At 45.9% G+C, this 15,312-nt stretch overlaps 1 protein-coding gene across 2 annotated transcripts; it reads right to left on the bottom strand.

Moving 5' to 3' along the window:
• Positions 1–4,822: 4,822 nt before the first annotated feature.
• Positions 4,823–13,208, bottom strand: ECSCR (endothelial cell surface expressed chemotaxis and apoptosis regulator). 2 transcript variants are annotated; one of them, XM_090289404.1, is made up of 9 exons: positions 13,063–13,208; positions 9,196–9,240; positions 8,845–8,889; positions 8,030–8,167; positions 6,816–6,929; positions 6,319–6,417; positions 6,063–6,099; positions 5,303–5,399; positions 4,823–5,147 (listed from the first exon to the last, which is right to left on the bottom strand). In XM_090289404.1, exons 1-9 carry the CDS (start codon positions 13,121–13,123, stop codon positions 5,139–5,141), a joined length of 645 nt encoding a protein of 214 aa, XP_090145530.1. In that variant the 5' UTR covers positions 13,124–13,208; the 3' UTR covers positions 4,823–5,138. The 2 variants fall into 2 exon arrangements, with proteins under 2 accessions (XP_090145530.1, XP_090145529.1); XM_090289403.1 differs by lacking the exon at positions 8,845–8,889 and having other exon boundaries at positions 13,063–13,206.
• Positions 13,209–15,312: the final 2,104 nt, after the last annotated feature.

Below are 15,312 nucleotides of genomic sequence, written 5' to 3'. Positions count from 1 at the left end.
CACAACCCTGGGAAGTTAAGAGCTACGAAAAGTAGAAAAGTGAGGTAGATTTATGTGGGTAGAGGGCAGTCTGAGTATGCCCCTCCTGCCCCAGCTCTTCAGGCACAGCATCATTAGAGGGACCACTGGAAGTCCATGCTATGAATTATGGGGCTACTTAAGAGTAGAGTCCAGGTTCAAGAATCCTGGACAAGATTTGGGAGCAGAACAGGGCAGGTACATATTACAGCCCCTATCTTTATTTTCCTTATCCTTCATCCCATCCTACTCCAGCACCCTTCTGAGACTTTTCTCCTCTCTTTCACCCCAGTACTTTCCTTGGCCCATTCCCTTTTATCTGAAGGACCACACCTTAGAAGATCAGTAAAAAGAAAATGAAAAAATATTCCTGCTTTCCCTCACTCAGATTTGCATGGAGCCTTTTAGCAAAGAATAAAACCACTTCTTCATAGGTGGATAGGTCCAGTGTCCTTACTGAGTTATACCTGCAGGTGAGTTGGGATGGCCAAAGATCGGGTCGGCAAAAGTGAAAAATGATCATGGTCATCCCCAAACAAAGAATTAACCTGGAATTCATTGAGATCTTATCCAGGAAGACCAAATCAGTTATGTCAATTATGGTATCAACCAGTAGCTACTCAGGCAGTTGGGGTGGGGAGATGTATGGCCCGAGACACAAACTGAAAGGAACAAGCCTACAATAGTATACAGTTCCATCCCTTCCCTGTAGTCATGGCTGTGGGATATGTCAGTATCAGTGTGCTCACAGAAGACTGGGTTCTGAAGAAGCCACTGTGCTCTTTAGACAAGGGACCTGATCAGGAACATCCATTAGGTAGTTTTGAGAGACTAGACAGATTGCTTTAGAACCACGGTTCTCAACCTGTGGGTCGCGACCCCTTTGGGGGTTGAACGACCCTTTTACAGGGGTCGCCTAAGACCATTGGAAAACATATATAATTACATATTGTTTTTGTGATTAATCACTATGCTTTAATTATGTTCAATTTGTAACAATGAAAATACATCCTGCATATCAGATATTTACATTACAATTCATAACAGTAGCAAAATTATAGTTATGAAGTAGCAACGAAAATAGTTTTATGGTTAGGGGTCACCACAATATGATCTAATTTCCTAATTAAAGGGTTGCAGCATTAGGAAGGTTGAGAACCACTGCTCTAGAAGATGGACAGGGAAAGGTGGGGTGTGCTTTGGAGCCCAGGGGTATTAAGGTCTGGAGGCACTCAGAGATGTCATAGTAGCATTAAGTTAAAGGTACCTGGTTGAGCGTGGGAGTGCTAGACAACTATAGGGGGTGATTGGATTGAAAAGCCATGCTATGAATTATGGGGCTACTCAAGAGTAGAATCCAGGTTCAAGAATGCTGGACAAGATTTGGGAAAGTGAGACCTCTTGAAAATACACATATATGCTACCTCAACAGCCTTTCCCATCATCCATCATCTGAAACCTCACTTCCCTTCTTTTCTAGGCAACTCATTTACTCCAAATCAGAATTAAAAGGGGTGGGGGGAGATATTCAGCACTGCAACCTTCTCAGATAACTGCCATGCAAATATACCCTTTTGCTCATTTACACCTCACTTAACACTTCTGGATGAATTTTTCTATGACTCTATCACCAGTACTAATTTAGAACTCTAAACCCCAACATTTAGAACAATTCTGTACCAGTTTTTGTTTAAACACACCACTCTACAAAATAATTCCCACTGTCAAATTCTATCTCTGGTGTTTGGTAAAAGAAGAAGCTGTGGGTTCAAAGGTTTCAGGATGGCGGTATAGGGAAAGTAACAGCAGGAAGAGTGAAAGAACAACTGGGAAGGAAATAAGGGAAGGGAAATTGGACTCTGTAAGGCAGTTCACAAAGATAAGAAGGGAGGTGTAGAAAGAAGTTCAGAGAAGTGAGAAAGGACATCCACAATCCAGGGGGGTACTGCTGAGCAGAGACACACAGTATTTTCCTGCAGATTCAAATAGAATTAAGTAGTGCTAGCCTGAGTTTGGGAAATTGTGTGCAGAAGCTAGAACAAGGGGCTCTGTCATGATTTTTAGTACACTAAGCTGTTTTACCTATAGCCAGCCTCAGATTTCTATCTTTTCTCTACTAACTTTTAGAAATGCTTGTTGAACTGCAGTGAATTTTTGCTGGTGATACTGAGGTTTTCCATGTACCTATATGATTGAGATGCTGCCCCATCCAGGCCTGGAAGAAAGGTACTGAGTAAATGGTCCCTCTGTCTGACTGGGACTGTGCAGCAGGGCTGGTTTGCTTGTTGCCCTCCCATAGGATGGGGGGAGAAGTGAAAGAAGGACACTACAGCAACCACCCTACCCCCACCACCTGTGCCTGCTTTGGGATTATGTAGTTCTGTGTTAGAATAGGGAGGAAGTCATCTTGTAAATGGCCACCATCCTGTTGTCTAGACATCAAGGAAGACATATTGTCTAAGGGAAGCTTCAGGAGCTGCAGAAAGCTGAACTTGGACTTCCTGTCAGAGGTGGGTCTTGTTTTTGTATAAATAGTAGAATCCTCCAGCAAAACCCCCTCTCATACAGTTTGCTTGAGAGCAGAATTCAACATTAAGTGAATTCATCCTTGACCTCTTCCAAAAGGGTATTTAGCAATCAGCGTGGCACTGCAGTGCTAGTTTTAGGGTAAAAGTCTTTCAATTTCATATTAATACCAGTTCACACCCTCTCCCTCAAATATAAATACCTTATGATTAACAGCTTATATTTGCAGGACATTGTCCATAGTCAGGGAAGCTCGTGGCCTTACAATGGAGACATCAGCTGAGTTACCTAGAGTGAAACCCATGTCCTTGACCTAATTAGTCCAGTATGATAAGCAGCCAAACCAAGTGCCCATGGCAATCAGAATAACAACTGAAACAGAACCCAGTACTTCTAGACATTGTTATGTCACCTGGAGGGTTCTATCCCAATGATGGATTTTTGTACTGGAGCTGGCTAGCAAGTCACGTGCTTTTTGCAGTGTGGCTCAAATAAAATATATCTGAATTATTTTTTAGAAATGCTGTAGTATTGCTGACATGGGTTGGGTACTCCATGAAATAGACTCTGAGACACTAACATTTGCATGCTGACAGTTTATGGGTGAGTGCTTCCAGGAGCATCTATGAGGCGTAAAGGAAGCAGTATTGGGCAGAAATTGAGGCAAGAGATCCAGGTCTTCATCCCCATACCCACCCCTGTCAACCAGTCATCAACCAGCTATGAGCCCTTAGCAGCCAACACTTCCAGCAGTGGGGGAACAAGTGCACTATCCTGAAGTGTAAGATCTAGACACAAGCAGTACTCTATGTTTTCTGCTACAATTGTCAACTAGTACTTCCCAAGTATCTCCACATTCCATTTTACCTACTAAGTAGCCTGTGAGGTAGACAGGGCCAGGTAGGATCATTCTTTCCTTTATGCACATGAGTACACAGGGAAATCTAAGTACAGAGAATGTAGACTTGCCCAGAGTCATCTAAGACTTGTTTCTGGCTCCCACTCAGAGCGATGTCTACTCAAAAGATTAATTTTTTTCCTACTTCTAGAGTTTATAGGACTTTAAAACATAAGGATCAGAAAAGTCAGTAAAGTCAAGTAATTCAGCCATCTCACTTTAAAAGAAAACAGGCTCAGAGATGGGGGCTGATTTCGCCAATGTTGAGCTGTGGGTCTGTGGCAAAGTAGCCTTGTGACTTAGTTTTCCTGCACTCAAGAGCCAGTGTTCATGACCTCTGATATGCTGGACACCATGTACCACATACAGTCATGAGCAGGCTCCAAGTGCTGCCTAAAAGGATTTTATTTTATCTTTATTTTTATTGTTTTTCTATTACAGTTGTCCCATTATGCCTCTCCCCCATTGCTTTCTTCTACCCCGCCCGCCTCACTCCTCTAAGAGGATTTTAGAATCCACTAAATTTCTTTAGTGCACTTGAATTGTTTCAGTAACACAGAGAAAATGAAACTTTTTGTTCTAGGTTTTCTCTCATATCACCTTGCAGAGTCTAAATCCAGAAGAAAATAGCCTATTTTGGTTTCAGAGTGGGTAATCTGTGTTCTCCCTCTGTTCTAAACTGCCAACTAGCAGATGCTTATGTAGAGTTAAACACTGCAGGCAAACACACACAGATGACTCTTCCATTGACTCTCCCCAAGATTTATTTTCAAACACAGATTTCTAAGAAAACAGATAATTGCTTTCTTTTCCTCCTCTTTAAATGACTTTACATTATTTGTTATCTTTTTTTTTAGGACACTAAGATATAGCTGTATGGGGTAAAGTTGGTAGATTTTTGCTTTATACAGTGATAGACCTGTCTTTGCTCCAGATCTTCCCAGTATTATTTTCACAGCTAGAACCACAGTGAGGCATGTCTACCCTGGGACAGGCAGAGGACATTTGCCCTTTAAGTATTCAGCTCTTACCACTGGAGTTTCCTAGTCAGAATGTGTTGTGTCTCCCATGTTCTCACTCTCCAGATTTAATATTTCTTTACTGATGACAATTGGTCACTCTTTACATCTCCTTTTCTCTCCCTCCTACAAGGGTGGTTAGGTTAGTCAGTCAACTTCACCCCTGCTTAATAACCTAGATGGATGGAGACAAACCTGACAAAAAGTTCTTTTCACCTCCAGGTCTCTCAGAGAGCTTCCAACAGGGACAGAAACTTGCATACATGCCTTGCTTAGAAAAGGAGGCCCCAGAGCTGCTTCTAGAATGTTCTGTTAAGAAATGTACATGGGAGCAAAGATTTTAAAAGAAATGAGACTGCAAGCCAGAAAATAATTTTAATGCCAAGTAGAATGGACCAATCCACTTTGTCATTTTCCTTGCTTTTGCTCTATAGATTTCTCCTTCCCATGGCATTGAGAAGGTGGGAGGAGCTGGCCATGTTTCTGGATGTCCAGATGGGAAAGAGGCTCTCATATTGGTAGCTTGCTCCTAGATCTGGAGGAATGTAGCATGGAGTAGATGTGGAACAAAACAATAGTTTATGTGGTTTGTTGCCTCTACTGATCCCGTCGCCTTCCTCCTTACAGTCACAGGGCAGCTGCATCATCCTTGGACTCATAGGGACCCAAGGTTGCTTTTAAAGAACCTGCAAAATACATCCTTAATGAGGAAGGGTGAACTTCTTAGGAGTGGTAATATAGGCAAGAGGAGAGAAGAGCCTGGGCCTTTGAAAGTATGTCCTTTCTGGTTAAGGAACAATAACCTGAAGAAGGAGGAGGGGGAGACCCAGTAAAAATGAACCTTCTCTGCTGAGCGGCATCCTTTGCTGTTATTCATGTTGATATTCTTCATGGAGATGAGGGTGATGCTATCTTTCTCTGCATTGGCTGTGGAGCAGCTAGAGGTAGGAAGGGAACATAGGTTATGGATAGGAGGAGTAGGAAGACAATGTTGGGGGTCAAGGAATTGTATGGGGGTTGCTGAAACTTAGACCTTTGTTTCGGTGGTGGACCATAATGAAATGAAAGTGTTTTGAAGCCCAAAAGATTTGTATTTAAATCTTTCTATTACTATCTACCGCTTGTGTGATCTTGACCAAGTTATGACCTTTCTTAAGTCTCAGTTATTTAATGTACATAATGCAGTAATATCTGCCTTGAAGAATTACTCTAAGGATTTGAGATAACATTACCAAATATCTACCACAGGGCTTAGGATATACAGGCATTCAATAAACAGTTCCTTAAATAAGTATCTTCTTTTTTAAGGGGTATATTAGAATCTGAATTCCCACACTTTTCATGAGGAGTAATAAGGGCTTAGACTCTCAGCTGAAGAGTTCCAGTCCATCTCCCATCAACTGGTTAGTTCCTTTCAGGTTCAGGTCCATTGCTGTCCTGTTTGCCTCCAGCTCTGGCTTCAGTGGTGGCTGTCAGAATTCTGTGTGTGTGTAGGTGTGTGTGTGTGTGTAGAAGGCAGGAAGCATTGGTTGTTGGCTCCCTCTTGGAGGCAAGACTGAGGGCAGATAGATGATTCTTACTTCCACCTCTGACAGTCTTACCTTTCAGACAGCCCAGAACTCCCAGGTTTCTGGGGATCTGTAAAAATCCAAAGGCACAGATTGGTTGTCACATGCTGTTACTCAGAAGCCCAACCTGCCCTGTAAAGTTTACTGAAGTGGACCCTCCCATTTCATTCTAATGGTGCTGATGTGCCATTCCTTCCTTCAACTCCAGGCTGGATGTCAATCCCAGAATTTAGCTCTGAGTCCCTCAGCAGAGAAACGTAAAGGGGGGCCCTGAGGGTCAGGCATGTACCTTCAGGTTCCTTATTTTTCCGACACTTAAACCTTAGACTGACCACACTGACCAGGACGATCACAACAACCACCAGGATGACAATGAAGCTGATAACACCTGAACAGAGAAAAGGCTGGGGTGAAGGGGAGGCAGAGGAGGGGACAGAAGAGGATAACAGGAGTTCAAATTCTTTTCCCAGCTAAGTGCTGTGTAGACAGGCTCCAGAGCAAAGTGAATTTCCCTTCTCCACTGAATGAATGAGCTCTCAGCCTGCTTCCCTGGCTAGAGTGGGTTCCACAGCCCTTCCCCATCCTTCATAAGAACATGGAACTCAGCAGAGTCCAGCAGAACTGACTAGAGCATCAGTGGAGACTCTTTTCCACCAGAGCCTTCTTTGTCAGCCAAACCCTCCTGGCACAAAAGGCTGAGATTTGAACTTGTGTTTCCAGACTCAGAGTCCAAGTCAGTTCAGGGATGGGGTCCCCCGCCACGCACCACCTTCTCCTCTCTCTCACCAAATGCAGCCACCGTGAGCACCGTCTCTGATGTAGGGCTGGGCAGGATGGTCGAGTCTTCTCTTGTCCTCAGGCTCATGGTGGCTGATTTGATGGTAACATTTTGAGACGTGTCTGAAATGGAGTGGTGAGGGGTACACCAGTGAAGGAACTTACTTGGCCTACCAGAGAGAGCTCCCCTCCCACTTCCTCTAAGTGAAGGACTGCACGGAGAGTTCAAACCCTACAGAAAAGACTTCCTCCCTGCCCCTCTGACCAGGTCCCATGAGGATGGAGGTCAGAACTGGGTGATGTGGGATCACATGACTAGATATCTGGTCATTCGTGTTACTAGTTCCAAAGGCCTCCAGAAAGTTCAGGATGCTTCCCTCATTATGCTCTTCCCTTGGAGCCCAGACGATAGAGATTTATGCTGCAGATATAGGGAGACAAACTAGGCAAGGTAGAGCCACAGTGTTTTGCCAAGGGTTGAAGAGGGAGGAGAGAAGGACACCAGATGTTTGTCCCCAGGCACTGACCTAACACACCAGCCTGCCGGTTAAGAGGCCCAAGTTTCTGACCCTCTTAAAAAGTGGTATGGTCACCCGTCTCTTTCCTTCTTGAACTTATTATACTGCAGACCTGAGTGCTGTTCCATTTCCTTGTCCTCACCCCCATCCTAAATAAGTCTAGGAGCTTAAAAACAAGGTCCCAGAGCTCAGGGGTAGGATGAGAGAAAGGGTCTGGGTGCTCTTTTCTGTGAGCACAGACAGGACATACTCCACTTCTGCTGCCACTTCTGCTGTCACTGATTAGGAAATCTGTGCCTGCACCAGGAACAGCAGGCCAATGCGGAGGGTATCCCCCCCGCCTCCCAGCTCTTCTCCCACACCTCTGGGTAAAGACCAACCTGCCCTGAGAAGTGTGTAACCCTTTCCTAACCTTTCCTGCTTCCTTTTCACTATTTTGGCTTCTCCTAACTCTCCCTTTCCCTCTCTATGCCTTTACCAATCCTGAGTCCAGACTCTTTCTACCTTCCTTGTGACCATGCCCAAGTCCCTGTCTCTGCTCCCCACCAATCCTCTCTCCTTCTCTCCAGACCAGGATGCCACTGATGTGGATCCTGGTCTTGAGACCCCTCATTGTGGGGCAGGACCTGGGCCCCCAGAAGACAAGAGGAAGGAACCCAGCCAGACATGATCTGTTGTATTTCACCCCCAGCCCCAGATACTTACCAAATTCTGATATGTGCTGATGTGGTTGGGATGGAGTCAGGCCCGGCAAGTTTCGGGGGTGACCATCCATGGTGCTTGACCTTGGCGTCACAGGTTTACTGGCTACTGTGGGGACCTTTGAGACCTTCTCTGGAGCAGCTGTGGGTTAGGAAGCATGTGTGAGCCTACTTAGGGCTTTAGCCAGCATGTACACAGGGAGGGCTCTTTAGTCCAAATCGTTCTTTTCATTACTGCCTTCACCTCGGGGTCTTCACCTGTACAGTTCCCTCTGCCTGGAATACAGCCTACCACCCTTCACCCCCAGTCTTCATTTGGTTAACTCCTTCGTTGGCCTCAGCTTCGGAGCTCACTTGCTCTGGAATGTCTTCTATGGCCCTCAACTCAGAAGTGGCTGACATTTGTCTGGGTTCCAGCAACACTTTCTGCTATTCCCATCACAGCCCCCCTTGGGGGCTGCTTTGTAATGGTCAGCATGAGGTCTTGTTTACTTGTCTGCTCCCCCACTAGTCTGTGTTCTCCCTTAGAGCAGAAACTGTGTCTGCTTCCTCATGGGGCCCTCCCTGAATGGGAGTTGTAGTCTGAGTGGCAGAGTACCTGGGATGCTGACGCTGGACAGAGAACTTGGGCTGTTGGGATCTGAGGAAGGGCTGTCTTCTGCAAGGACAGAGGCAGTAGGGGAATTGGGGGTGGGGCAGGTTTGATGACACAACACTTGTAACCCATATGAGAACCCTTGGGCTGCGGAAAGTCTGAAGGGATGGGCAGGGGGCTAGGGGTGGGCAGGGATTGGCCCCTCGACAACCACACTCACTCACCTGTGTTGGGAGTTGACTCTGTGGTCAGATTAAGACTGAAGGCTCCTGAAAACAGATGATCTGAGGCTGAGGGTTTGTTGCCGCCTATTGCTCTTGTCTCCCTCCTTTTCCCCACTGCTGGTGTTTCTAGTCTTCCTTCCTACCCCATCCCTCACCTCCAACCGTTCACTCAAAGCAGGTTAGACTGGGCCGAGCTGAAAGAAGTCCCTAGATGAACTCAGTTTTAACATCCTGAGCTCTGGCACCACCCCTAATCACCCGAGACCTGTGCAAAATGGGGCTTAGAGATCCTCTCACCCTTACCAAGCTCCCAGACCTAAATGCTGGAGAAGGCCCTGTGTTTGGTCTTACCCTGAGGGCTGGAGGGCTGCTTTGTTGTGGGCTGGGAGTCATGGCCTACAAGAGAAAGCAAAACACAGACCAGCTTTGTGAGGCTCCTGCCCAGCACACAGTGCCCAGAAAAACCGAGACCTTTTGGCTTTCCAAGCCCCCCATGCTGACAGAAGGCTAAAGGATGTAGCTCCAGCATAGGGGACTGGCTTCCTCTGAGACTGTGACTGAATAGCACCATCACCACCACCTCATGATTCAGTGTCCCAGAGTCCTTTCCTGACTCTTCAGTCCCAAATGGGTTTTATACCAGCCTGACACAACATCAGGGGAAGGTCCTTTTAAATTAGTGATATGTCTAAGGACAGAGGGCCAGTTACCTGCCAAGTCTAGACAAAGAATCCAGGTCTCTAGGCTAATGTTGTCACTATACTACTATTGAGCCATCCATTTTCCCCTGTGAATCTTGTCATACTAGTCCTGCCCCTAGGGAAGGGGATGGAAAGACGTGATGAATAAGATGGAGTTAGGGCTTGGGGTAGGTATCTGGGTTATCTCTCTGCCCTCCTCCAGCTGGAGGTAGGGGCCTACACAGGAAGCAAGTTCCGAGATATATATAGGAGTCAGGGAAACTCTAAGACGAGTGATCAACTTACTCTCACAGGCAAAGACTTCTCAGAAATGGTTGTTGAGCAAAACCAGGGAGGAGTTTACCAGGAGACCCAGTAAGAAGCCCTCATTAGATTGTTTTGTAAGGACATATGTATGCCAGCCAGCCTCTATGCAGATGTGTGTGTGTGTGTGTGTGTGTGTGTGTCCATATATGTGTCCCCTGTGTCTGTGGGACCTCAAAGGTCAGGTTGTGTTTGCTCATTTTCCACAATGAAATCATTCTTGAAACCTGTGAACAATGTGAAAGGAAAACATGGGGAAGTGGAGCCGCCCAGCTGGGTTCCCGTCCCTCCACTTGGGCTGGGAACAGCCGCTGGCCTGGCCCTCCTGCTCCTTCAGCCCCTCATCATCAGGGAAACACCAAGATGGGGTCTGGGTGAACAGAGGCCAAGGGGGACCAGGGGCTCACCCAGCCTGGGGCAGCCTGCTGGTCTTTTTTATTTTCCTTGGCCACTGCCTTCCTCCATGGGGCTATCACTTGGATAGTGTGGAGTTAATTGTTTCTAAGACCACGCTTTCCCAAACCCTAGGTCATGCAGTGTTTTTCCAGGTCAGCATCTCTGACACTTCATACCATCACTGGGTGGGGGGTTAAGAGGAGAGTTAAAACCTGTAGGTGCCCCAGGCTAAAGAGAACTTTCCCCAGCTGGGGAATGACCCTTTTAATCCAAGGCATGTCCTGAAAACACCTGTCAGTTGATGAAGGTTATTTAAGGCACTGTCTAAGCTCTATACAGTTATAACTTTAGTTTTTAGTTGGAGGGTACAGTGCCTGCCTTCCTACATTTATCTAAAAACAAAACTAGTGTCTTGGAAAGAATTCCGAAGTCACAGATTCCAAGTCCCAGTAGCCTACTCTTGTCTCCTGCCCCCTACCCCTACCGAAACTTTTTGTCACTAGGAGATTCCTCTGTGAGTAGAGGAGGGATCCAGGGAGCATCTGTTTTTACAGGCCAGGGTGCTCAGGCAACCACAGCACACTGGGCACTGGAATTTCTTATTTTCCTGTCTCCTCTCCCTAATCTCTACCTGCTTCATTTCCATCTAGCCCAGTGGTTCTCAACCTTCCTAATGCTGTGACCCTTTAATACAGTTCCTCATGTTGTGGTGACCCCCAACCATAAAATTATTCTCGTTGCTACTTCATAACTGTAATTTTGTACTGTTATAAATCGTAATGTAAATATCTGATATGCAGGATGTATTTTCATTGTTACAAATTGAACATAATTAAAGCATAGTGATTAATCACAAAAACAATATGTAATTATATATGTGTTTTCCGATGGTCCTAGGCGACTCCTGTGAAAGGGTCATTCGACCCCCAAAGGGGTCGCGACCCACAGGTTGAGAACCGCTGATCTAGCCTCTCTCTCCTCCCCTTCCACAACCACCATCCGGTTTTCCTCAGCAGCATACCTTGGTAGTTAAAATAATGGACTCTGGAGTTTGACAGGCTTGAGTTCAAGTCCTGACTCTGTCAGTTACTGACCTGAGCTTTAGTTTTCTCTTCATTAAAATACAAGTGATTTTAGCTCTGGATGGTGTGGCTCATTCCATAAACCAAAAGGCTGCAGGTTCAATCTCTGGTCAGGGCATAAGCTAGGTTGTGGGTTTGGTCGCTGGTAGGGTTTGGTCCCTGGTCAGGGTGCATAGAGTCAGTCAGAGTGCATACTGAGAGGGGTTGGGGTGCATATGAGCAGCAATCAATCGATGTTTTGCTCCCTCTCTCCTTCTCTTCTCCCCTCTCTAAAATCAATAGGCATGACCTTGGGTGAGGAAAAAATGATAATAAAATAAATGCAAGTGATTTTAGCACCTTATAAGTGGTTGTGAGGGTAAGAAAACGCATATAAAGTACTTAAGGCAGTGTCCGGCAGATAGTACATGCTCAATAAGTGCTGGCAATTTAAAATTTTGCCCCATTCTCTCAAATCCTTCAAGTCTCAAGGCTACTCTGCCCTGACTTGTATATCCATAGTCAAGTCCCTCTGTGGGCCTGAATATTCTCAAAAGGATCCTCACTGCACCAGAATGAAGGAGACAGTAAGTGCTCTAAGATACTGGGTAAGAGATGCAAGCAGTGAGCGTGGCTTACATAGCACACAGGGCATCCCAGCCCTGGCTCTTGTTGGGGACAAGGCAGTGTGTGGGGAAGCTGGGAGAAGCCCAAGCCTATGAGAATACCACCTCATGAGTCTCACCTTTTAACCTCATCTCCTCTGCCATTTCCGCAATTTCTACAACAGCCTAGTTCCCCAGCTCCAGAGCAAATGTGTGACTATTCGGGAGGGGTTGGGGAGGAGCCGGGTGGGTGATCAGAGTTTTACTTCCAACCCATGGGCTTTTTAAAGAAATGTGTAATCTCTCCAGAAGGCAGAGCCTTCTGGTACTCAGGCCTTCTCACCCATCACCAGAAATGGCACCCTACCTCCCACCCAAGCACTCTTGCACTCTCTTCTGCTGCTTTGAGCACAGGTTCATGAATCTTCCACAGAGGACTCATGGAGGGTGAGGTGGGGGTGGGGAAGAAATGACCTAAGGGAAGTGGCTGCCCTGTGAGTCAGAATCTCCTCGATTTCTCATGGTTCCCAGCAACTGCTCCCTAAGTAGAGGACCCCTTAGTGAGCTGCTTCTACACTCATCACCCAGCAGGGCCTTGTCTGAGAGGTGTTTTCAAGTTATCTCTTCCAAAGATCATCTCAACTAGGCCCCTGGGTGAGGATGTTGAGTACATCCTCTTTGGGAAATAGTTCTTTGTATCTAGCTTGAATCCCTCTTGCTGCAAGCTTAAAGTCAGTACTTGGAATTCCCAGGTTGTTACTCCCCATATGAAAGAAGAAAAAAGATCACCCATAAAGCCCAAGGTATAGACAATGTCATGCTAGTAGAACACCCTGGAAGGAGCTTTTGGGCCTCGCTCTCACACCCAGATAGTCATTTCCCACATTTCAGGAGGCCAGCCTTCATGGGGGCCCAGGTTCACCCTGGGAATTTTCCCACACAAAGGTTTAACTGTATGCTATTTACCCTTGCCTGGTAATGACTGCCCCCCAACACAACCGATCCTTCTCACGAAAGGCTCTGGAATTTCCCTTGGGCACAGCCCTGGATGAAGAGCTGGATGTGTGGTGTGTGTCCTGAAGGAGGGACAGGCGCCCAGGACTGCCAGTCCCGGGAGAGAACTGCTGAAAGAGTGTGGCAAGTGCCTCTTACCTCGGAGTAGGAGGAAGCCAAGGATCACCCAGCACAGCTGCGTTGCTCTGACAGTCCCCATGTCAGCTGGGTCTGTGATGAGCAGGCAGCTGCTCTGTGGAAGCTCTGTCCATAGTGGAGAAGAGAGAGGGAGTGCTGGGGCGGGGAGTGGCTGGGGGCTGGCTCTCCAGGAGCTTCCTGTCAAAGAATGGAAGGAAACAGATTGGGACTAACTCCAGGGGCCCTGCTCAGCCTCACAGCCCAGATGAGGATGTAAGACTGAAACATCAACGACTGGGCTCCAGGAGTCCTCGTGGCCTGGGCTAGTGCCAATGTGTTTTCCTCCAGGGCCTGTGCTCAAAGACTAGGGATAGCAACACCCCTCCCAACCCATCCCACCCTCGTTCCCTCTCTTCCCCTCCCAGGGATCCATCAGGTACCTCCACACACCACCTAGAAGTTTTCCTGGAGTGTAACTCCAGTCCCTCCCCATACTGTTTCAGACTGTGGCAAGCCCTAAAGCTCAGCCCACCAGCCACCCATGCTCTATAGACTCTGAATTCTTCACATTCCTCTCCCTCCTCAGGACTACCAATGCAGATGGGACTCCCAATATTTCTTATTATTGTTAGTCTTAATAGAAAAACAGGAGAACCACATTCCAAGCATCCGTCCCTCCAAGCCCTCCCCTGACTTTGGGGTCAGGCCTTCCCTTGTTCCAGTAGTGTCCTTGTCCTTAGCATCCAGCCACCCTATAGTACTCCCTCCTGTAGACACATTGTCATTTTTCCAGTATCCCTAGGACCTGGCATAATGCCTGACATATAACGGGTCCTTGGCACATATTTATTAAACTAAACTCAAAAGACTTACAGCAATGTAACATACAATCCTCTTTAACATATTTATCATTGTTGTGAATTTTCTTCCAGCCTGTGATAATATGCGTATATATGTAATCATTTTATGATTGGTGTCCTTTTATCCTTTATTTTTTATTTTTTCAATAAGTATTTTATTTTGAAGCAATCACAACTGTACAGAAAGTACATTACAGAGAACGTTTTTTCCTTGAATTATTTGAGAGTAAATTGCCAACAGAATGCTCCATTGCCCCCGAAGTGTTGTAGTATGTATTTCCTACAAACAAGGACAGTTTCCAATATAATCAATACAGCCATCAAAATTAGAAAATTAATATTGACATATTAATACTGTCTAATCCTCAGATCTCATTCAAATTTTGACAATTGTCCAAAGAATGTCCTTTCTAGCAAAACAGTCCAGTCTAGCCCTGATCAGTGTAGCTCGGTTGGGCATCCTCCCACAAAGCAAAAGGTCGCCAGTTGGATTCCTGTTCAAGGCACTTGCCTAGGTTGCAGGTTCAGTCCCTGGTTGAGGCACGATTAATATTTCTATCACGCATCAATGTTTCTCTCCATCTATTTCTCCCTCCCTTCCCTTTTCTCTAAAACAAAATAAATAAATAACTTTTTTTTTTAAAGGGTCCAGTCCAGAATTACTCATTGCATCTCTCTTGTCTCCTTCAATCTGGAATGATTCTTCAGTCTTTCCTTGATTTTCATGACCTTAAAGGTTACAGTCCAGCTATTTTGTAGAATCTCCCTCATTTGGGTTTGTTAGGTCATGCATCTTTGACAGGAATGTCACAGAAGCAGTGCTGTGTTTCTCTCTTTGGATCCTATTAATTGGTGCATGGTTTTTGATTTGTTTCATGGATGTTCACTTCATCACTTGCTTAAGGTGGTGTCTGCTATTGCCTTCGTTTCCTGTTGCTGTATACAGCTTAGCATAAACTGGTGACTTTAAACATCAGAAATGTACTACTCTCTCACAGTTCTGGAGGCCACACTCCCTCTGAAGATGCTAGGGAAGAATCCATTCCTTGCCTCTTCAGGCTTCTGGTGGCTGTTGGTCATTCCCTGGCACTCCTCAGTATGCAGCTGCATCACTTCAATCTCTGTCTCTGTCTTCACATCGCCTTCTCCTCTGTTTTCCTCTCCAAGGACACTTGTTATTGAATCGTGCCCCTCTGGATAATCCAGGGTGACTTGCTCATCCCAAGACCCTTAACTTAATTACATTTGCAAAGGCTCTTTTTCCAAGTAAGGTAACATTCACAGATTCTCAGAATGAAGATATGGACATATCTTTTTGGAAACCACCATTCAGCTTTCTCCACTTCAAAGTTACTTTTTTTTCCTTTGTAATTAGTAAGTATTTTGTGGGGAGATACTTTGAAACTATATG

Source organism: Furipterus horrens, unplaced genomic scaffold (assembly GCF_987537825.1).
Source record: "Furipterus horrens unplaced genomic scaffold, mFurHor1.1.pri manual_scaffold_10, whole genome shotgun sequence".
NCBI lineage: Eukaryota > Metazoa > Chordata > Mammalia > Chiroptera > Furipteridae > Furipterus > Furipterus horrens.
This window is presented reverse-complemented; position numbering and strand designations above follow the sequence as displayed.